The 20747-nt window shown below is 42.7% G+C and overlaps 2 protein-coding genes across 2 annotated transcripts in view; one reads left to right on the top strand and one right to left on the bottom strand.

The window, feature by feature from the left end:
• Window positions 1-7548, bottom strand: part of ZW10 (zw10 kinetochore protein) — a 32388-nt gene extending 24840 nt beyond the window's left edge. Inside the window, exons 1-3 of the mRNA XM_036861633.1 lie at window positions 7362-7548; window positions 4733-4867; window positions 42-143 (exon numbers count right to left, since the gene is read on the bottom strand). Of these exons, the coding sequence (XP_036717528.1) occupies window positions 42-143; window positions 4733-4867; window positions 7362-7466 (342 nt within the window). The 5' untranslated portion in view covers window positions 7467-7548. The remainder of the gene's footprint in view (window positions 1-41; window positions 144-4732; window positions 4868-7361) is intronic.
• A 6042-nt stretch (window positions 7549-13590) lies between these two features.
• CLDN25 (claudin 25) lies at window positions 13591-14265 on the top strand. The gene is given in 3 exon segments (XM_036859726.1): window positions 13591-13631; window positions 13633-13933; window positions 13936-14265. Coding segments are annotated over 3 exon segments (672 nt in total).
• The last annotated feature ends 6482 nt before the right edge of the window (window positions 14266-20747 follow it).

Below are 20747 nucleotides of genomic sequence, written 5' to 3'. Positions count from 1 at the left end.
CTCACCACCAAAACACTAAAGTTTGATTTGAGTATACTGACCTCGTGTAGCTGTCTAAGTAAACTTAGGACTACTGAGTCTCTTTCCAACTGTTGCTTCAAGTCTGTAAATTCAGCAGTTGATACGTGAAGATCCCGGCGGACCTAAGTCACACACCAAAGACAAGTACTTTTAAGCTATACTACACTTAAGAAATGAAACATTTACTGTAATCAATAAGCTTTATTAGGTGAATATAATTCATGATGAAATTTAAATGCTGGTTAAGACTGGAACAAAAATCACAGAATGTAGTAGGAAGAGACTTTAAGTGGTCCACTTAGCCCAAACCCTTATCCTATGCAGGAATACCCGTTCCCATCAACATAATATCCTCGTGCCACCATGTATTCTTAGTTTAAGCAGTTATCTTTCATCAAAGAACTCATCCACCTGGATTACTGGTATCCCCACTGCCAAGTGATAATTCATTCTTCAGTTGAATAGTCTTAACTAATAGAAAGATTTCTCTACGTTGAGTGAGAATCCGCCTCCCATTCTGTCCCACCTTTTCAGGGACTTTGCACTATCAATTATTTCCTCTCTTCTCTTTTACTTCTCCCTAAGTCATTCTCCGTTCCAATTATATGAATACCTATTGGAGCATGGCTCCTCCCATCAGATTTAAATATGATTTAAAATTTCCCCCAACTCTATGAAAAAATATCCTCCACCTCAGCAACCGCCCTATTTCTCGGTAGCTACAGGATTTCTCTCCTCCCTCTCACAAACAAGCTTCTTGCAAGAGTGATTCATACTCACTGTCTTTACTTTCTCACTCTGTAACTCACGTGATCTGGTTTCTACCCCCCGCCATGCCACCAAAGCTGTTCCAAAGCAGTTGGTGCCAAAATACCAATCAAATCCTTGTTGCTAAATCCAAAGCATATGTCACCAGTATTACCATGCATCAGTACACTGTTACTTTCCTTCCCTTAGTTCTATGACACCAATATCTACTCATTTTCCTCCTGGTTCTTTGGCCATTCCCTTTCGTCTTCTTTTGGGAGCGAAATTTCCCCTCCGATCACTTCACACACGCTGATATTCCTTTCTCCCTGGCCCTCTCATTACTCTGAACCAATGGTTCTCAAAAAATAAACGTTTTTTTTTTTACCCCATCCCGATCCAGGGACATTTGGCAATGTCTAGAGACGTCTGGCATGCCACGATCGAGGGCGCTCTACTGGCACCTAGTGAGTAGAGGCCAGGGTTACTACTGAACACCTTCCAGTGTACCGGATAGGCCCCCACAGCAAAGAATGTCCGGCCCCAAATACCAGCTGTGCCTGTACTGAAAAGCCCTGCTCTCCACGCTCTCTCTGGGCAATCTCATCCATTCCCATAGCTTCAACTTCTAAGTGCAGCTACCTCATGTCCACACCATTTTCCTAACATCCAAATATGTAAATGGGTAGTGAGACATGCAAACTGTCCTCTAAAATCCATTCCCCCACTCTCCCACAGTAACAGCACAAGGCTATGCAGCTAGACTATAGGTACTAGTGCCCTGCACAGTCAGGTGTGACCACGTGTCTAAGATCCCACCAATGGAATATAAGCAGAAGTGATGTGTACCATTTCCAAGTGTTAAGAAAAAACAGATGTCTCCTCTATTCCCTCTATTTGACCTTAACCTGCAGCTATAACTGGACATGGAGAGAGACCAACTTCAACCATGCAAACAACAAAATCCTAGAGCAGTGTTTCTCAAACTGCAACATGCATACATACATATCGCTTGGTGAATCTTATTAAAGTGCAGATTCTGATTCAGTAGGTCTGGGATGGGGCCTGAGATCCTCCACGTCTAACAAGCCACCAGGTGTTGCCAATTCCGCTGCCCTACAGACCGTTGGAAGACAATTCTTTAGGAGTCTCTCATATTTCTGCACTATCTTGCAAGTGAAGCAACTGACTGTCTTTTGTTCTGGACTATCTTTTCAAAAATGTTTGTGTAGTAAACAGCTTGAAAAACAGAGCTGGCGTTTTCCTCCATAGCAAAAAGCCGGCATGCTCACTACCTGTTAGAAAAGGTTCAGGTTCCCTAAGCACAGAAGTTCTCTTCTATCCATACAGCGCACTGCACACTGCCCTGTAGAAACTGGGGCTTGCAGCACTGTGCAAAAACGTTCATCCTCTGGCCACCACTGTGAGTAATAAACTGTCCTTCACAGTTCTTGACACAGACTACACTACAGTAGCCAGGCCCTGGGTTGTAGAATCAGCCTGCTAGCCTAGACACTACGATTGAAAAATATGTATCTCGTTTGAGCCATTGCATTTCAGTTTCCCGCCCGGCCCCATCTTTCTTTACAACAGTCTAGCCTCCATCTTCATACAATCCAACTGTGCAGCTCCACTTGTATATCCCACAGGCACCCCATATTTAAACTCAACAAAACCTACTCCCCCTCTAGATTCTGTTTCAGTGAATGACACATCAATGACCTAGTTCCTCAGTTATCTTTGACTCCGCAGTCTTTCACCCCCCATATCAACAAATCCCAGAGATCCTATATCTTTTCAAAGTCCCTAGGATTCATCCACTTTTCTCCACCCCCACTGCCACTGACAACGGAGCAGGTTGCATCCTGTCTTGCCTGATTACTTTAACTGCCTCCTAATGCTTTAAGTGCCTTCTCATTTCCCAGTCTCTTTTCCCTCAAGTCCTTTCTTCAAACTGCAAGCAGAATGGGATTCCTAAAACTCAAATCTGACATCACCCCCCTGCTTAAACTCCTCCATGGCTCCTACAGGGCAAGCAAGATAACGTCCTTACTACTTAAACTGATACACACAGTCCTTGCTTACCTTTTTTAATCTCATCTCATGTCTCCTCCCACCACACTTTCTAAACATCTGTCATATGGAATACTTGCAGTTCTCCAAAAGTGACACCTCTCCACTACCTCCATGCCTCTACCATGCTGTCCCCTATGCCTGCCTAAACATTCCTCCTTCATCTTTTGCTTAATTACCTGCCACTTCAGATTTTGGTTTGGACACTACTTCCTACAGAAAGCCATCCTTAGCTATATCTGCTCTCTTTAACTGGATTATTCCAATTTTAGTGTCTATCACACTATTTTATTCATCTATAACAGGCATGAGATTCACATTTTGAAATAAAACACCGTCTAGTTCACCAGCTACCACAGTATCTGGCACCTTGTAGATGCTCAATAAATATATCAAATGACTCAATAAACACCTTTATAATGTCCACCTATTGAATCTAATTCCCCTTCTCTAGCCATAAATTTGAATCTTTCTCCCATATGAAAATACTGGGCTGCAAATATTGAAAGTGTTTTTCATTGAAGCTAAACACTCTGAGTTTCGTCATTGTTCTTCAGATGGTACAGTGTTCAGGTCTGGACCCTCTCATCGAGACCAGTCACCTTTCAAAATGTAACAACCAGAACTGAATAAATTTCACCAGCCATAATCTAGCCAGCAAAACGTACAAAGAGCCCATTACTCTCTTGTTCCAGATACTTCATTTCTAACAGCACAGTCTAAGATTGCACTGTTGACTCATTTGTCTGACAAATACACTTTGAAAATATTACTTGAACTGTGCCAGAGTTGTAGAGTAATGGATTTATTTTTATTAAAACCTCTAACCAGAATGACTGGTAAACTCACCGTTAAATAGATTTTCTAGGTAGCTAGTGGTTTCCCCACTTGTGATTCAAGGTTTTATAGAGAATTTTTAAAAATACATCTGTTCCCTTTCCTTCTTTGGTAACTATCACATAGAGAAGAGACTTGGTGTCTTTCCTTTAGGACCTTGAGAATACCTCAACATCCTGACTTTGGATATCAATGCATCCTGACTGATAATTTAGAAATAGAGGTACAAGACACCTACTTTATTTAAACCTCTAATATCAGCTTAATTTTTTTCAACTGCTTTTTTTTCCTAAAAGGAAACTGCAAGGGAAAAATCCTGGTGAGATAATATATGTGAAAAATATTTTTTAAATTATAAAATGGATATTCCTGTTTCCAGACGGGCTTACTTCTTTGCGATGACAGCGCTCTGGCAAACGTGATGAACATTCTTAAAATCTGTCAGACTTTCCATAAGAAGTATAGCAAGCGCTAGCCCCACAAAGTGACACAGTACAAGACGGGCAGGGATTCTCTGCATGTCCAGAGAAAGTGGCTTTATGACAGGAAGTAGAGTGGTTGTGACTGGCGATCTGAGCCAGTTTTCCAGAAGAAGGCCGAAAGAAAAGATTGTGCTGAAGCTTTAATATGCTGAGGCCAGCTGCAGATATAAGAGAATGCTGGCCATTAAGAGAGATAAGCATTTTAAATAGGAGATGATAAGAGAAAAGGCCAAATTATTCACTTCTATGCTTCATCTGTTTTTGTTTTATTATGAAGACAATCAAATCCTGAGATTATTTTTTAATTTATAAAGTGCTATTAAAATGCAAGACATTATTATTATAGCTTAAAATGTTTTTTTTTACCATAAAAAAGAAATTGTTTAAAGTACACTTTTGGAAAATATTTGTATTTTAAAACTGGACGTTACCCTAAAATCATCTAATTCAACTTCCGTTCGCCAATAAGGAAAGTGAGGTCTTTAAAAGCTGTATAAAACTGAATTGTCTTAGGAATCAGGAAGTTGAACTGCCTCCCTACAAACCTACCCTATATAACAAACTATTCTTACCTCACTCTCTATCCTGGATTTCAGCAGGTCAATGTCATCCGATAGTTTATCCACTTGGGTAACCAGGTCGTGTGCACTTTGCATGCTAGGCAGGAATTCACTGTACTTCTTGCTGATCATACTGCATACCTCGCCCTATTATATAAGATGGAAAAATTACAATGAGATGAGTAGGGAACTCTGTTCAAATACATAGCTCATCTTCTATTAGGGTATCTTCCAAGTTAGGGCCTTCTTGCCAGTTACACACACCCATTCACTTTCCCTCCAAGCCAACGGGTTTCCTCAAAAAAACACATTTCTCCCACCGTTAAGAGTCCCATAACACTACTAGGGTGCAAGAAGACAATGATCACCAAAACCCAACAGTGCCCAAGAGTTGTACAAACACTGAAAAAGATAAATGAAGAGACAAAAATTCTCATTTTGAACTGTATCAGCTCAGACTATAGCCACTAATTTTAATCACACCTAATAGAAAAAAAAGTAAATGGATAAATTAAACCCATAATCTGTATACCTCAATGGATTTATGAATTTCTATTCTCTTGCTTATAAAACTGTAAGGCCGAATCTTAAAACCCTAAATTTTTTTTTTAAGATTTCTTTTTTTGATATGGACCATTTTTAAAGTCTTTATTGAATGTGTTACAATACTGCTTCTGTTTTATGTTTTGGTTTTTTGGCCGTGAGGCATGTGGGATCTTGGCTCCCCAACCAGGGATCGAACCCGCACCCTCTGCATTGGAAGGTGAAGTCTTAACCACTGGACCGCCAGGGAAGTCCCTTAAAACCCTAAACTGATTTGAGTTCCATTATCTCCTTTAATGCAAACTAATTTAATAAACAAATTATTGAATACTTTGCACTGAATTAGTCAATGCTTTGAAAGACACAGGAATAAATTATGCTTGCACACAAATATATTCCTTTTAGGTAGGAAAGACAGTATGCACTTAAGTAATCAGAATACAGAATAGAGAAATGTAATATAGCAACAGAGTTAATGTCTTCCAGGAGCACAACTGGGAAACAGAGCACCTCTGCCTGAGGGAAAATGGGGATATTTTTCATGCGGGGAACTATATTTGAGATGGAACTTGAAAAATGAGTAGAAATACTAATAGGTTAAAGATGGAGAAATGGCAACATAAGTAAAATCTGGGAACTAGGAAAAAAGTGGGCCTGTTTGGAGTATAAAAAGTAATTCTCAACCGTCTGAAGATTCAAGTCAGGGAAAATAAACTAGTGAAAGGAAAGTTAGGTCCAGAACAGGGAGGAGCCTTGAGTGCCACATTAAAGTAGCTTAATAGCCTGCCCTCTTTCCATCACATAAAAAGTGATGAAAAATCCTAAAGCCATATTAAAGAAGAGATGCCAGTGACATGAATACTTAACATTTAGGAAACCATTTTGGTAAAATAAAACCATTTTTGTGCCTTTATGGTGCAGTGCTAAAATTTCTCCCTTAAATCCAGACCTACACGGGTACACATCTTTTTCTTTTTCTTTTATTTTATTTTTTTAACATCTTTATTGGAGTATAATTGCTTTACAATGGTGTGTTAGTTTCTGCTGTATAACAAAGTGAATCAGCTATACATATACATATAACCCCATAACCCCTCCCTCTTGCGTCTCCCTCCCACCTCCCTATCCCACCCCTCTAGGTGGTCACAAAGCACCGAGCTGATCTCCCTGTGCTGAGCTGATCCCCCTGTGCTATGCGGCTGCTTCCCACTAGCTATCTGTTTTACATTTGGTAGTGTATATATGTCCATGCCACTCTCTCACTTTGTCCCAGCTTACATTTCCCCCTCCCCGTGTCCTCAAGTCCATTCTCTACATCTGCGTCTTCATTCCTGTCCTGCTCCTAAGTTTGTGAGACCCTTTTTTTTTTAGATTCCATATATATATGCACATCTTTTTAAATGAAAGTAACAAAGATGTGGGCAAATACAAATGTAAGGTAAAGATAGCAGTACAAGTGGAACTGCGTGTGGTTTGTGCCTTTTGTTTTTGTATCAATCTCAAGACAGCAGGGTCCAAAGAGGTGCTATTCACGAGTTTTATAACACTCATCGTAGTCTCAAGGCCCTGGAGATGGAGAAGAGAGTTTAATAAAATATCGATAGGTTTTAATAACAAAAATTTCAGGGAGGGAGGAGAACGGCACAATCCTGCCAAAGCCATTATATTCATCCACAAATGGGACAGAGGAGGAAATCACACACCGATGAGGGCTGGGCGGGATTGCCCTCATTTCTATCCCGCTCCTATGCTCCCTCCCTAGAAACCTCGGGCTTCCAGTCCCACTTCCCCTGCTCTGGTGGTCTCCTCGGCCTTCGCCCTCGACCCCCCATCCCTCCCCAGCCTAACCCCACTCCCAACGCTGCCCCAGTCACCGCCTCTTCCTCTCCACTGTCCCGCCTCCTCTCCTCCGCAGTCCCCAACCCCCGTCTGGGCTTCCCTCTAAGCCCCCTCCTCGGCCCACATACTTCCCAGCCCTCCCACTCCTCATTCCTCCCACTCGGCTCCCATGCCTGACCGCCGGCATCCACTCTGGCTGCCATGGCTCTACTCCTCCCTCCGTCCCTTTATAGCCAGCCGCCAGCTGCCCCGGCTTCACCTTGATCTCCTCCACCCGCTGGGTCAGGCGGCTGATCCGAGTGCACAGATCCTCCTTCTCCAGCCTCCCCGAGTGTGCCAGGACTTCCGTCACGAACGAGGCCATCGCTACCACAAGAACCAACCCGGACAGGGCCACTCTCTTGTAGCCAGCGCGGCAGCTCCAGTCCCGCCGGAGGCCTTGGCGCGCGGCCTGCCGGGAAACGGAGTCTCGCGGGGCCCAGACCTCCGCACGAAAAGCGAGGCGCGTACTACAACTCCCAGTAGGCACCGCGGCTATCCTAGCGTAGACTTTTCACGGAGTCCCGTAGTTGGCAAACTGTGCGGAGACGCGTTTTCTCCTTGTTCGTTTTCAAATAGCTTGTCTTTTCCCGCAGGGTTTTCACTAGAAGAAAAATGTTTTTATTTAATAACCAGTCACAACTGAACTTTTCTCAGCTTCAAAATGCTTACCTGTGAAATTTATCTAGCCTGAAGACCCAACGAGCCCATCTTGATCTTTTTTCGTTAAATATTCATTCTCATGGGCCTCAGTGGCCATCACAGTTTATATGAATGGTGCCCTCTGCAGTTGTGCAAGGAAGTGGAATCACCTCATTATAAATAAAAGTATGCTTATAATTGCACTCCTTTTATATTACATAGTATATATGTATATACATATATAACATCTATGAAATATATTATAAGTTTATATTATTTATATTACCTAGGTATAAATAACATTAGTACTGTATGGACTGTAACATGATACTTAGCACTTTCTATCAGAGATTACAAATCAATTTTATCAAAACTTTAAAAAAAATTGTTTCATTATTTAAATGTGTTACATACATACTATAAGATATATGTATGTATGTATACATATATGCATATAAATGCGTTACATACTAAAAGATTTTCACAATATACTATGTACAGTATTAAAAAAATAAATAGATATAGATACATATATAGAGGTAAAGGTAAAGGAAGTACACCAATTTAACTCTCTTAGTGGTGAATTTATGGTATTTATTCTCTTCTTTTCCCTGTTTTTTCTATTTTTCTACAGTAAACATGTACTGCCTTGATTAAAATGCTTTTTAAAATTTTTTTAAAGGTACATTGTGAAGGTGGACCCCCAAGTAGATGCTGACCCTAAGGTCCTTGTCAATTTTAAGTGCCTGTGGAACAATCTGCTTGTCCTAGTGACGCAGGGGCAGCTTCCTGTGACATGAGCAAAGGGGGTTGAGATGGGAAGCCATAACATCTTGGGAATCGCCTCTCCCTAGAAAACCAACCAAACTTCTGTTTGGTAGACCTGTCAGCCTCTCTTTGAATTCTAGATGCTACTAATAATAAATGCCCAGTGAGAAAGAAGGACCTGCAGATGAAATTCCTGAAAATTTGTATCACATATTTATTGAGCAACTACTGTATGACGGACACTGTGCTAGGCTGGGAATCCAAAATATGTGAGTAAATAATCTCAGGAAAATATGATCATTACTATCTTCGAGGTAGATGAGGGATTGATCCAGATGTGGTAGGGCCTAAATTTTATAGAGTTGCCAGGAGGGGGAGGACTCTTTAAGGAAAAGAATATAAAATAACAAATACAAAATTAAGTGCAGGCCTTGGAAGGAGTCTGTGCAAGGAACAGGCCTGGAAGCTTAATCCACCTCTAAGGAGGTACAAAGGGCAGAGGAAATATTGGGGGAGGAGCACCCAGTCTCTGATTGAATCAAGGAGGTTCCACAGTAATAAGGAATCTGAACTAAGAATGGAAGGAGGTGTCAGGTGGAGGTTCTGTAATCTTCCTCCAGGAAACTAAGCCATGAATACCCACAAACACAACTGCAGAAGCTCTACCTCTCCCTGAGCACTGGATAAGCTAAGAACTATCCCTCAAGTTTCCAGGAAGAGACAGGGGAGAGCCAGACTTAGGAAGGAGAAAAAGGGCGTAGGGAATGGAGTGGGATTGCTACACACAGACAGACAATGCATGCAGGCATGAATGAACACTTGAGTAAATAAAAAGAAATTAACAGCTCTTGGATTAGAAGAATTAATATTGTTAAAATGGCCATACTACACAAAGCAATCTACAGATTTAATGAGATCACTATCCAATTACCCACGAAATTTTTCACAGAACTAGAACAAATAATGCTAAAGTTTATATGGAACCACAAAAGGCCCAGAATTGCCAAAGCAATCCTGAGGAAAAAGAACAAAGCTGGAGGCATAACCCTCCCAGACTTCAGACAATACTACAAAGCTACAGTAATCAAAACAGCATGGTATTGGCACAAAAAGAGACATATGGATCAATGGAACAGAATAGAGAGCCCAGAAATAAACCCACTCACCTATGGTCAACTAATCTTTGACAAAGAAGGCAGGAATATACAATGGAGAAAAAAAGTCTCTTCAGCAAGTGGTGTTGGGAAAGCTGGACAGCCACATGTAAATCAATGCAGTTAGAACACTCCCTCATACCATACAAAAAATAAACTCAAAATGGCTTAAAGACTTAAATATAAGACATGATGCCATAAAACTCACAGAAGAGAACATAGGCAAAACATTCTCTGACATAAATCATAGCAATATTTTCTTAGGTCAGTCTCCCAAGGCAGTAGAAATAAAAGCAAAAAGAAACAAATGGGACCTAATCAAACTTACAAGTTTTTGCACAGGAAAGTAAACCGTAAACAAAATGAAAAGACAACCTACAGACTCAGAGAAAATATTTGCAAACAATGCAACCAACACGGGCTTAATTTCCAAAGTATACAAACAGCTCATACAACTCAATAACAAGAACAAAAATAACAAGCCAATCGAAAAATGGGCAGAAGACCTAAATAGACATTTCTCCAAAGAAGACATACAGATGGCCAAAAAGCACATCAAAAGATGCTTAGCAACACTAATTATTAGAGAAATGCAAATCAAAACTACAATGAGGTGTCACCTCACACTGGTCAGAATGACCATCATCAAAAAGTCTACAAATAACAAATGCTGGAGAGGATGTGGAGAAAAGGGAACCCTCCTTTACACTGGTGGGAATGTAAATTGGTGCAGCCACTGTGGAGAACAGTATGGACGTTCCTTAAAAACCTAAAACTAGAGTTAACGTATGATCCAGCAGTCCCACTCCTAGGCATATATCTGGAGAAGACACTAATACGAAAAGATACATGCACTCCAATGTTCACAGCAGCACTATTTACAATAGCCAAGACATAGAAGCAACCTAAATGCCCATTGACAGATGAATGGATAAAGAAGATGTGGTATATATATATATATATATATATACACACAGTGGGATAAAAAGCCATAAAAAGGAATGAAATAATGCCTTTTGCAGCAACATGGATGGACCTAGAGATTATCATACTGAGTGAAGGAAGTCAGACAGAGAAAGACAAATATATGATATCACTTATATGTGGAATCTAAAAAAATGTTACAAATGAGCTTATTTACAAGACAGAAACAAACTCACAGACACAGAAAACAAACTCATGGTTACCAAAGGGGAAAGCCATGGAGGGAAAAATTAGGAGTTTGGGTTTAGCGATACAATCTGTGTATAAAATAGATAAACAACAAGGACCTACTGTATAGCACAGGGAACTATATTCAATATCTTGTAATAAACTATAATGGAAAAGAATTAATATATATATTTATATATAGAAATATAGGTAGATAGATAGGTAGATATAAACCTGAATCACTTTGCTGTACACCAGAAACTAACACAACATTGTAAATCAAGTATACTTCAATAAAAAATAAATTAAAATTTTTAAAAAGAAATTAACAAATGAATGGGTTCTGTTTTCCCTCACTAATCTGACGTCCTTCATATTTCACGCTTATCGTGGTTTGTATCTCTCCTGACTTACAGATTTTCATAAATCACCAAGAAAGGGCTCTGAAGAAAAGCCAAAGAAATAAGGAGCAATGTCTGAAAGGATTCCTCCTGACCAATCATGTCTCACACACATGTGGCATGCCTGGATTCAGGAAGCAAAGTATCAAACACAAATCTGGATGGATATAGTACAAGCAGACACTTTCCAGAGATGCATAATATTTTGCCATCGTTTTGATTAGAACATGTGGTTGTTATAAAAGCAGCAGAAGGAGCCTACAATTTAAAAGAGCATCCCATGTGCTTCAAGATAGGATTAAGGGAGGGAGGGGGAGTGGTGGATGCAGGTATGGGTGAAAACAGATCGGTATGAGTGGATAATTTCTGAAGCTGGGTGATAGTACATCAGATTTCTTTATACCATTTGCTCTACTTTCGTATGTGTTTGAAATTTTCTATAATAAAACATGAAAGAAAAAAAGGCATTCCGGAAGTTTCTGCTCACCTCCCTCCACCCCTACAAGACTGATAAGCTAATCAGGCTGCTTAGGTGTTGAGATGTCATACGGGTAAAGTCAAGATAACTGCTTTTTTCAGACGCTTCCTCGTTGCTGACTATCCCACGCCCCTTTTGCACATCGTAGTGTACCACAGGGCAATCAGTAGGTTAAAATATGTATAGGAGAATACATCGGTCAACATCTATGTCTTCAATATAATAAATCCCAATTTTCTTCCGTATTTTGCCATAAAGAGGAGCCCACGCCTGCATACTGTGTCACCAGTGGGCAGGTGCAGCTCAGGAGGCATCTCTGTTGCAGCGCTGGAGACAAGAATAGGAAATGTCACAGTCCGAACCACCTGGCTCAGGACTTGGATCTGTTGCTTGCCAGCTGAGGGACCTTGGCAAGTTACCTAACACGTAACTTCTCACAGCGGTGGTGTGAAAATTAAATAAGGATAAAGAATCTAGCCAAAAGTCTGGTATTTAGCCTCACTCAGTAAATGCAAATTATTGCCTTTCCTGTCGGAACCTGCCTCTTGGCAGCAGCAACAAATACGAATGGAAGCTGGTGTGACTACCATCTATTTATAGCTGCTGTCCCAGCAGCAGCAGGGGACTGGGGAGGAAGGGCTTTCCCTCCTGGTATATTCTGGGTCTGGAGAGGTTCCTTGGATTTGGGAATTTTTTTCTTCTGCTTACAAAAATACTAAATGATAAATTTGTAAAAATGTATAAAATACATAGACAAGCACAAATAAGAAAATAAGAACTATCCATAATCCTTCCACTAAAATAACCATGGTTAACATTTTGTGGTATATGATACATACATACATACACACACATAGATACGGATATATGCGCTTTTTGGTGAAAGTGAAACTGCATTCTGTATACTCTATATACTGTTTGGTCACTGCTTTTCTCACTTAGCAACGTATCAAAAGCATTTTTCATGTCATTAAAATTTCTTCTACATCAATTTAAAACAGCTGCCTAAATTGTACATAATAATATACAATTATTGGGGCTTCCCTGGTGGCGCAGTGGTTGAGAGTCTGCCTGCCAATGCAGGGGACGCGGGCTCGAGCCCTGGTCTGGGAAGATCCCACATGACGCGGAGCAAGTGGGGCCGTGAGCCACAACTGCTGAGCCTGCGCGTCTGGAGCCTGTGCTCCGCAACAAGAGAGGCCGCGATGGTGAGAGACCCGCGCACCGCGATGAAGAGTGGCCCCCGCTTGCCACAACTAGAGAAAGCCCATGCACAGAAACGAAGACCCAACACAACTAAAATAAATAAATAAATAAATAATTTAAAATAATAATAATAGTAGTATACAATTATTAACACTAGTTCAATGGATATTTTCATAAATCTTGGTATATATTCACAGTAAATTAAGGTAAGTTCTTGGACGTAAAGTGCTGGGTCAAAGTATGCAGATATTTAAAAGTGTAAAACATGAAGTCATGTGACCCTCCAGAAAGATTAGTTCAATGTATATTCCCAGAACATCATTCTCGTCTTCTCGGAACTGGGGAGTGATTTAAGTGTATGAATTCCCTCATCAAATATGTATTGATGCTTACTGTCTGGCTTTCTTGCCTCTCATGGGACCCTCCCCCAGGATCCACACCCACATCCAATCTTGGGCACACCCCCTAAACCCAAACTTTGCCAAGTTCCTGGCACCTGCCTCAGCTGCTGCCTAGAAAACTGAAACAGGAACCCCCTCCAAAAGTGAAAGACTTCCACTCAGCTCCCCAAAAGTCCTGCCTGCTTATCAGTCACCAAGCCGCCTGTCCTCCTTTTCTTTCTGCTTTTCTTTTGTGGCGGGAGCAACCATGGCCTGGAGTTTCTGCGGGAAAGCCCAGCTTGGGGGACTGCTCTCTGCTTGGCTGGGTCTGTTCATGTGTCCTGCCCCAATGGAAAACTCTCAATCTGGAGCTGAACGAAATGGAGACCTGGATCAGGGGACTTTGGGAGGTCTGCGTAGATCAGGAGGAAGTTGCCACTGTGTGCAAGGCCTCTGAGTCCTTCTCGTCTCTGCCCCTGGAGCTCCAGGCGTCCCGCATCCTTGTGGTAGCCTCCCATGGACTACTGGGGCTTCTGCTCTCTGGCTTTGGGACCCAATGCTTCCAGTTTCACAGGATCAGATGGGTATTTCAGAGGTGGCTTTGCCTCCTGAGGGGGGGACTTTGGAGGCATCAGCTTCGGTCACTCCCCTCTTTCCAGTCTCCTGGGTGGCCTACGCCACAATCCAAGACTTCTGGGATGACAGCGTCCCTGAGATTGTGCCTCAGTGGGAGTTTGGAGATGCCCTCTATCTGGGCTGGGCTGCTGGTGTTTTCCCGGCCCTTGGTGGGTTACTCCTCATCTTCTCAGCCTGCCTGGGAAAAGAAGATGTGCCCTGTGTCCAGATGGCTGTCCCTACAGCAGCCCCACCAGCCTGTGCTCCAGCGGAAGAGTCCGATCGCTCGTTCTACCTAATGCCAAGACCTAGGATCCTGTTCATCTAGGACAAGCTTTGCCAAGGAATCTATGGAACAGAGGAATGTCAGGAGAATCCTCTCTCTTCCTTATCCGTCATCACTCTATATTTGCTTGCCTCATTTTAGGGGTGGTAGTCACAGTCTCATTTGTTCAAGAATTTGACTATCTTGGTGATATGGTGATCCTAATTTCAGAATGAAAAATCAAGGCACAGTTTCTAAAAACATGTTTATCTGATTTAGATTTTATTTACATAAAATACTTGTAAGCTCATAACATTAATTATATACTTGATTCTTTTATTACTAGGGAAAACATATTACAAAATAGCATTCAACCTAGAAAACCTAGTCTACTGGATATGAAGATAGAAAAACTAAAGATATGCCTTTGCAAATGAAAATGAATTATTGGCCTATAATATCACCTCAGGACAGGGACCCTCCTTGGGTTCATTTTCAGTCTCGGGTGCACGATTTGAAAGGGAGCTTCACAATACATCAGTCCTTGTGGCTGTACCCAAGGACTGCCCAATGTGGGCATACACGTGGAGAGAATTATCAGCTCCTCGGAAATGTCTTTTACCATATGCAAAATCACATTATAAATCCCTTAAATTTTAACCCAAGTGTCAGCAGACCCACCTAGGCTGTGGCAACCAGAAAAGTCCCTTTCACAACAATGACCCAAGTTCCTTTGCTTCCTGACCGCCTGGCCCAGGTCTTCCTCAGGCATTTCTGCAAGTCCTCAAGGAGGAGCCTCCCATTTGCTCATAAACCTGCTCATCAGCTGAAACTACCCTGCGTGTCCACCCTGATCCTCTCGCTACCATCTGCCTCCCACTGCCTTAATCAGTTGAGAGTCACCACTGACCCCATCGACAATTCCCACAGGAGAACAACTAAGGGTGATGGTTCCCAGTGTCCCCAGATATGTCCCTTTTCCAAGTTCGGAGGCACCTTTTGCTCGCAGGACTGAGGAGCTCCCTCCCTCCACACGCTGGTCCTGTGCTTTGCCTTGAGGCTGTACTGCCTGTGCTCAGATGCCTCTCCTTCTCAGTTAAATAACATCGGCATAGCCCTGGCATCTTGAAGTAGCCGCCACAGAATACGCACGCACCGACACAAGAATAAACAAGTTTGCCGGCATAGCCCAGACCAGTTCCCTTCTTTTTTTTCCTGAGGAAGTGAGTCTGCTCAGGTGCAACTTCGTCTTCAGCACCTGACTCAGTTACCTTCTCACCCAGAATAGCATCCTCTAGGAGGCACAGTTTCTCCAGAAAGCTCCTTTCCCAGTATGTCCTTTTGTGTATGTCCACTTGACATACACAAATCCAAGTGACTCTTAGGTAAATAAATTTTTGAGGATAAAAGAGCAGTTTGCATCAGATTTGTATTCTGGCCTTCTCTGGTTCCAATGCCCATTTTATCAACTACCCCTTCTTGATTATATTTCAAGGACCTTTAGGCCAAGTTTCAATCAGGGGTGAAGCTCAAATATCCAAGAGTTATCCTTGGGTCCCATAGGATCTACAAGAAGGACTCATTTTGTTATTCATCCATCTGGCCGCTTATTCACTCTTTGAGCAAATATTTATTGAGCACCTACCACGTGCCAGGCATTGTGCTAGCAACCAGGAATAAAACGGTAGGACAAAGTGTATCCCTGCCCCTCATAAAGGCAATTAGGGGAGACAAATATTAATGGGAAATCACATCAATGCAAATCGTAGTTGTGACAAACTTTACAAATCTGGAAAGGTACACGGTTCTATAAGATCATGCAATAGGAGCAATTTAACCTAGTCAGGTTAAATGAGCGGGTACCCTAAGGAAATGATAACTGCCTACAAGCTAAAGGATGGATAGCAATTCTAGATAGAGTGAAAAAAAAGTAAAAGACAAGGCTGGTGAAGTAGGAAGGAACAGGATCTTGCAGGACCTGTAGGGCCTGTAAGGCCTGTAGAATGTTGTCTCTGTTCTCAGAACCAAGGGAAGCCAAGCATGCGGCCGGGAACAGGAGCTCAGCTGACCGAAACAGTTGCCTGCTCCCCCTTTCCTAACACCTTGTCCCTGGGCCGTATCCCTACCACACAGTTGCGTAGGGTTTAAGAGATGACTATGCACTTTCACATACCTTGTGTTTTATTTACTGTTATATTGAGGGGTGTTTTTTTTTTTTTTTTTTTTTGAGATTGGGAGAACAGATATTATTTGTTTTGCTAATGAGAAAATGAAGAATTTAGGCAACATGCCCACGGTGAGTAATTAGCTGGTTGAGACTTGAATCCAAGGCTTGGATGCCATGGCAGGCTTTTGTCACCCACCCCATCCTGTTGCTTCATGGGGATGGGTTGCTGAGACAATCCACCAGACCAAAGGAAAAACTAGCACCCAAGCAGAAGAAAAAACCAAAGACCTAAAAGAAAAATCTTGTGCTCTGTGCGTTTGTTGAGGTCTAAACAGGATCTTTGTTGCCAGGTGGCTCACCTGGTCCTGCTGGTGACCTGCAGCCCTCATCCTAATCCCATGTGTGCAGGCGCTGATGGTATTTTTCATCAGCATGTGATTATGGCTTCCTCTGCAAAGAAATGGACACAAACTAAAGATTTATTAAGAAAAAAAAATAGCCTGTCTTCCTAACTCTCCTTTATGAAGGACACAAAGGCATTTAAAAAATTTTTTTAAAGGTCTGCATTTTTAAAATATTTACTTATTAATTTATTTTGGCTGCGGCGGGTCTAACTTGCGGCACACAGCATCTTTTAGTTGCAGCATGCAGACTTCTTAGCTTTGGCATGCATGTGGGATCTAGTTCCCGGACCAGGGATTGAACCCGGGCCCCCTGCATTGGGAGCTCAGAGTCTTAGCCACAGGACCACTAAGGAAGTCCCCAAAGGCATTTTTTAAAACGATAGGAGTGGAGCAGGGACTGTTGATTGATTCCCAAGCAGTCAATAGCATGTCATCCCCTGAAGGAAAGGTGATGCATTCTGGCCAGAATCTACTTTTACAGAAAGAGTCTGAGGAATAAGATGCTTTTCACCAAAAACTGCCACTGTTTTTATCTACCTGCCTTGTAGAGAAAATAATGAGAAATAAAAATAGAACTAATTAAATCTTAGTTTCAGTTCAGCCTTTTCTCATACATTTGTGGCAAATTAACATTAAAAACATTTCTTTATTGTGGTTACACATGGAGAGGTGTGTTGTCACATGTATTAGAAACAGAAAGGGACATCAATCAATCGATGTTTCAAGGCAAAAGCTTTTATTATGTGCAAAGCATTGTAAGAAAATAAGCCGGGGGCTCGCCAAACGTGATGCAGTTAGAATTTGATATGTTCGGTGCTATCTTCTCCACCGGCCTTCCTTTGGGTCTGAACGTTTCATCATTAGCAGAGAAGGCATTCCAGAAGGTACCTATCAAAACATTCATCTGTTACCCTTCTGAGCCTCTGAGACTAGCTCTAAGGGAAAAGTCCCAAGGGTTAGACACATTCTGGGATGGGAGGAAAGTAAGAAATAGTTTTATGGGCTTCTGGACAGGAGATGTGTCTTAGCAGCCAGGGAGGGTTAGGGTAATACAAAACTCAGAGTTAGGGAAATGTCTGCAGTCACTGGCCTCTGATATGGAACTGAAAGAAGCTGGGATCACATTCCACTCTACTAACTGATGGATTTCTTTTTTTAAGCCAGTTGTTCTTGCTACCTTGTCCACATTTATAGTATGTGTACAGACTGTTTTGTTGTTGCCCAGAATTTTTTTTTGTTTTTGAATTTTGGTAGGAACTTTATAAATTTATTTATTTATTTATTTATTTGCTGTGTTGGGTCTTCGTTTCTGTGCGAGGGCTTTCTCTAGTTGCGGCGAGTGGGGGCCACTCTTCATCGCAGTGCGCGGGCCTCTCACTATCGCGGCCTCTGTTGTTGCGGAGCACAGGCTCCAGACGCGCAGGCTCAGTAGTTGTGGCTCACGGGCCCAGTTGCTCCGCGGCATGTGGGATCTTCCCAGCCAGGGCTTGAACCCGTGTCCCCTGCATTGGCAGGCAGATTCTCAACCACTGCGCCACCAGAGAAGCCCCCAGAATTTTGAATAGTGCCTCAAAGCCAAATCCCGTGGGTGATACACGCCCTGGATTCTAAAGACAGGGGCTCACCACACTGCTGCTAAGAAGTCACCAAACTGGTGGTCAGCCTTCACACCCAACACCTATATAAGAGAAACACCCAGACTCATTAGGGAGGCTTCCTGGAAGGGAATTCATAACAGTTGGGAGCACGGTGATGTCTCTACCCTCCCCTGTGCGGAGTCGGGTGGAGATGGACCTCAGAAGCACCACTCATGGATGGAGCTGTTCCCAGCAGGGAAGACGGGTATCTGAAACACACCCACCCCACCCGTGCCGAGCTGCAGAAACTCCTGGGCTACGGAGGCATAGACGAGGGTGCCTGACCACCACCGGAGCAGCCTGAAGCAGGGGGCTGGCTCGAGTGGGGCAGAGTGGCAGCACCTGCCCTTCTGCCTTTTACTGGGGCAAGGATGGTAAGCCTTCTGTAGCCCAGATGGGTGCTGGGGCAGGCAGTCTGGGTGACACTGTCCCAGAGCACTGCTGGACGGCGTGAGGGACTCGAGCGGGAGCTGAGAGGGACTGAAAGAGGCCAGCCAGGATGTCCAAAAGCCCTATCAGGGAATGATCTGGAAGTTTTCTACAGAGCTCTCTGAAGAACCCATAAAATACCCCACCCAAGAGCTAGTAATTGGATTCTTGCCATAACAAAGAATAAGAGTGTATTAGAAACAAAACTATTTCTTTAAAAAGTAAACAATGTCCTTTGCCTTCTTCTGCTGTAAACTCTCCTCCCCCAGGCTCTAGGGCTGCCAGGAGCTGGGGGTTAGGAGGGGAACGGAGCAGGGGAGCAGAAAAACATCCTACGGCTCTTTCCTTACTGTTAGTCCCTGAACTTCAGGCCGAGGCCTGGACTAAGATGAGGGGAGAAGCACTGAAGCAAATGCATGAGAGTGAACTTTTGATCTAGACTGGTCCAGACGCTGTAATACATGAAAATTACTCTTTTTGTACTCAAACCTGACAATAAAGTTCTCAGGGAAAGGACAGCCAAAGGATCATACTGGAAGGTAGCCATGGAAACAAAAAGAAAGCTATTGACTCATTGTTCCCTATCAAGTTTAGGCCATTCGATAAAATGATTAAAGAAAAAATATACCCAAAGCAAGAAAAGAATCCGATAGGAGATACTGTGATTTTTCTATCCAGCATAGGCCCGGATCCCTTCAGCATCTCTCTTCCAGTCAGACTGGCTAATATGAGCACATCCGCTTGCCAGAGACCTACAGCACCCTGGATGTCTACATTACATCCCAGTTATTTAGAATCCACCTGTGAGCCCTACATAGGCCAAGGAGAAGCCTTAAAGACCTTGCCCCACAGTACATTTCCACACGAGACCTGCAGCTATCAATACTTTACACCGGGGGCTTCCCTGGTGGCGCAGTGGTTGAGAGTCTGCCTGCCAATGCAGGGGACACGGGTTTGAGCCCTGGTCTGGGAGGATCCCACATGCCGCGGAGCAACTGGGCCCGTGAGCCACAACTACTGAGCCTGCGCGTCTGGAGCCTGTGCTCCGCAACAAGAGAGGCCGCGATAGTGAGAGGCCCGCGCACCGCGATGAAGAGTGGCCCCCGCTTGCCGCAACTAGAGAAAGCCCTAGCACAGAAGCGAGGACCCAACACAGCCAAAAATAAAAATAAATAAATTAATTAAAAAAAAATACTTTACACCGAGTCATTGCTGCATCTATTGTTTCTTTTAACCCTTAGAACATAACTGCAAGGTTAAGGATATTTTTGTTTTATAGACCAGGAAAATAGGTTTAGCCAGTATTTGAACTCAGTTGTTAGATAACGATGCCAATATTCTTTCCATGAACTACATCTTCGTGAGACACATTGATTCAGCAGTGATTTATAAATCAGGAAAGCTGTAAAACTGTTCAACTCATGAATGAGATCTGGCTATTCCCTACGTAGAGACGGTCAAGATGACTTAGTGAACGACGATGCTACTTCCGGCTCATCATTGGGCGTTCTATCCTTGCTGTTAAAATCTAAATGCTAATTTGGGAAGACCATCTTTGGCATGAGTGATATCTCTAGCCCACCGTTTGGGCTCTAGATAGAAAACTGGTCATACCTCCATGAACATGATTAATACCAGGACCAGCAGCACACATTTAATTTTCAAAACTCACTCTTGGCGATCCCTGAGTACTTATGTAGCAGCTTATCAATTCCAAGTGACCTAAATTCTTTTTTTTTTTTTTTTTTTTAATTTATTTTTTCTTTGTCTGCACTGGGTCTTCGCCGCTGTGCGCGGGCTTTCTCTAGTTGTGTCGAGTGGGGGCTACTCTTCGTTGCCCAAGTCACCTAAATTCTTTAGAAGGTTTCTGTCCCCTTGTCCTACTCAAAGTTAATATTCCTGCTTCAT

This window comes from Balaenoptera musculus, chromosome 8 (assembly GCF_009873245.2).
Source record: "Balaenoptera musculus isolate JJ_BM4_2016_0621 chromosome 8, mBalMus1.pri.v3, whole genome shotgun sequence".
Classification (NCBI taxonomy): domain Eukaryota; kingdom Metazoa; phylum Chordata; class Mammalia; order Artiodactyla; family Balaenopteridae; genus Balaenoptera; species Balaenoptera musculus.
Note: the sequence above shows the minus strand (reverse complement) of the source record. Positions and strands in the feature narration are given on the sequence as shown.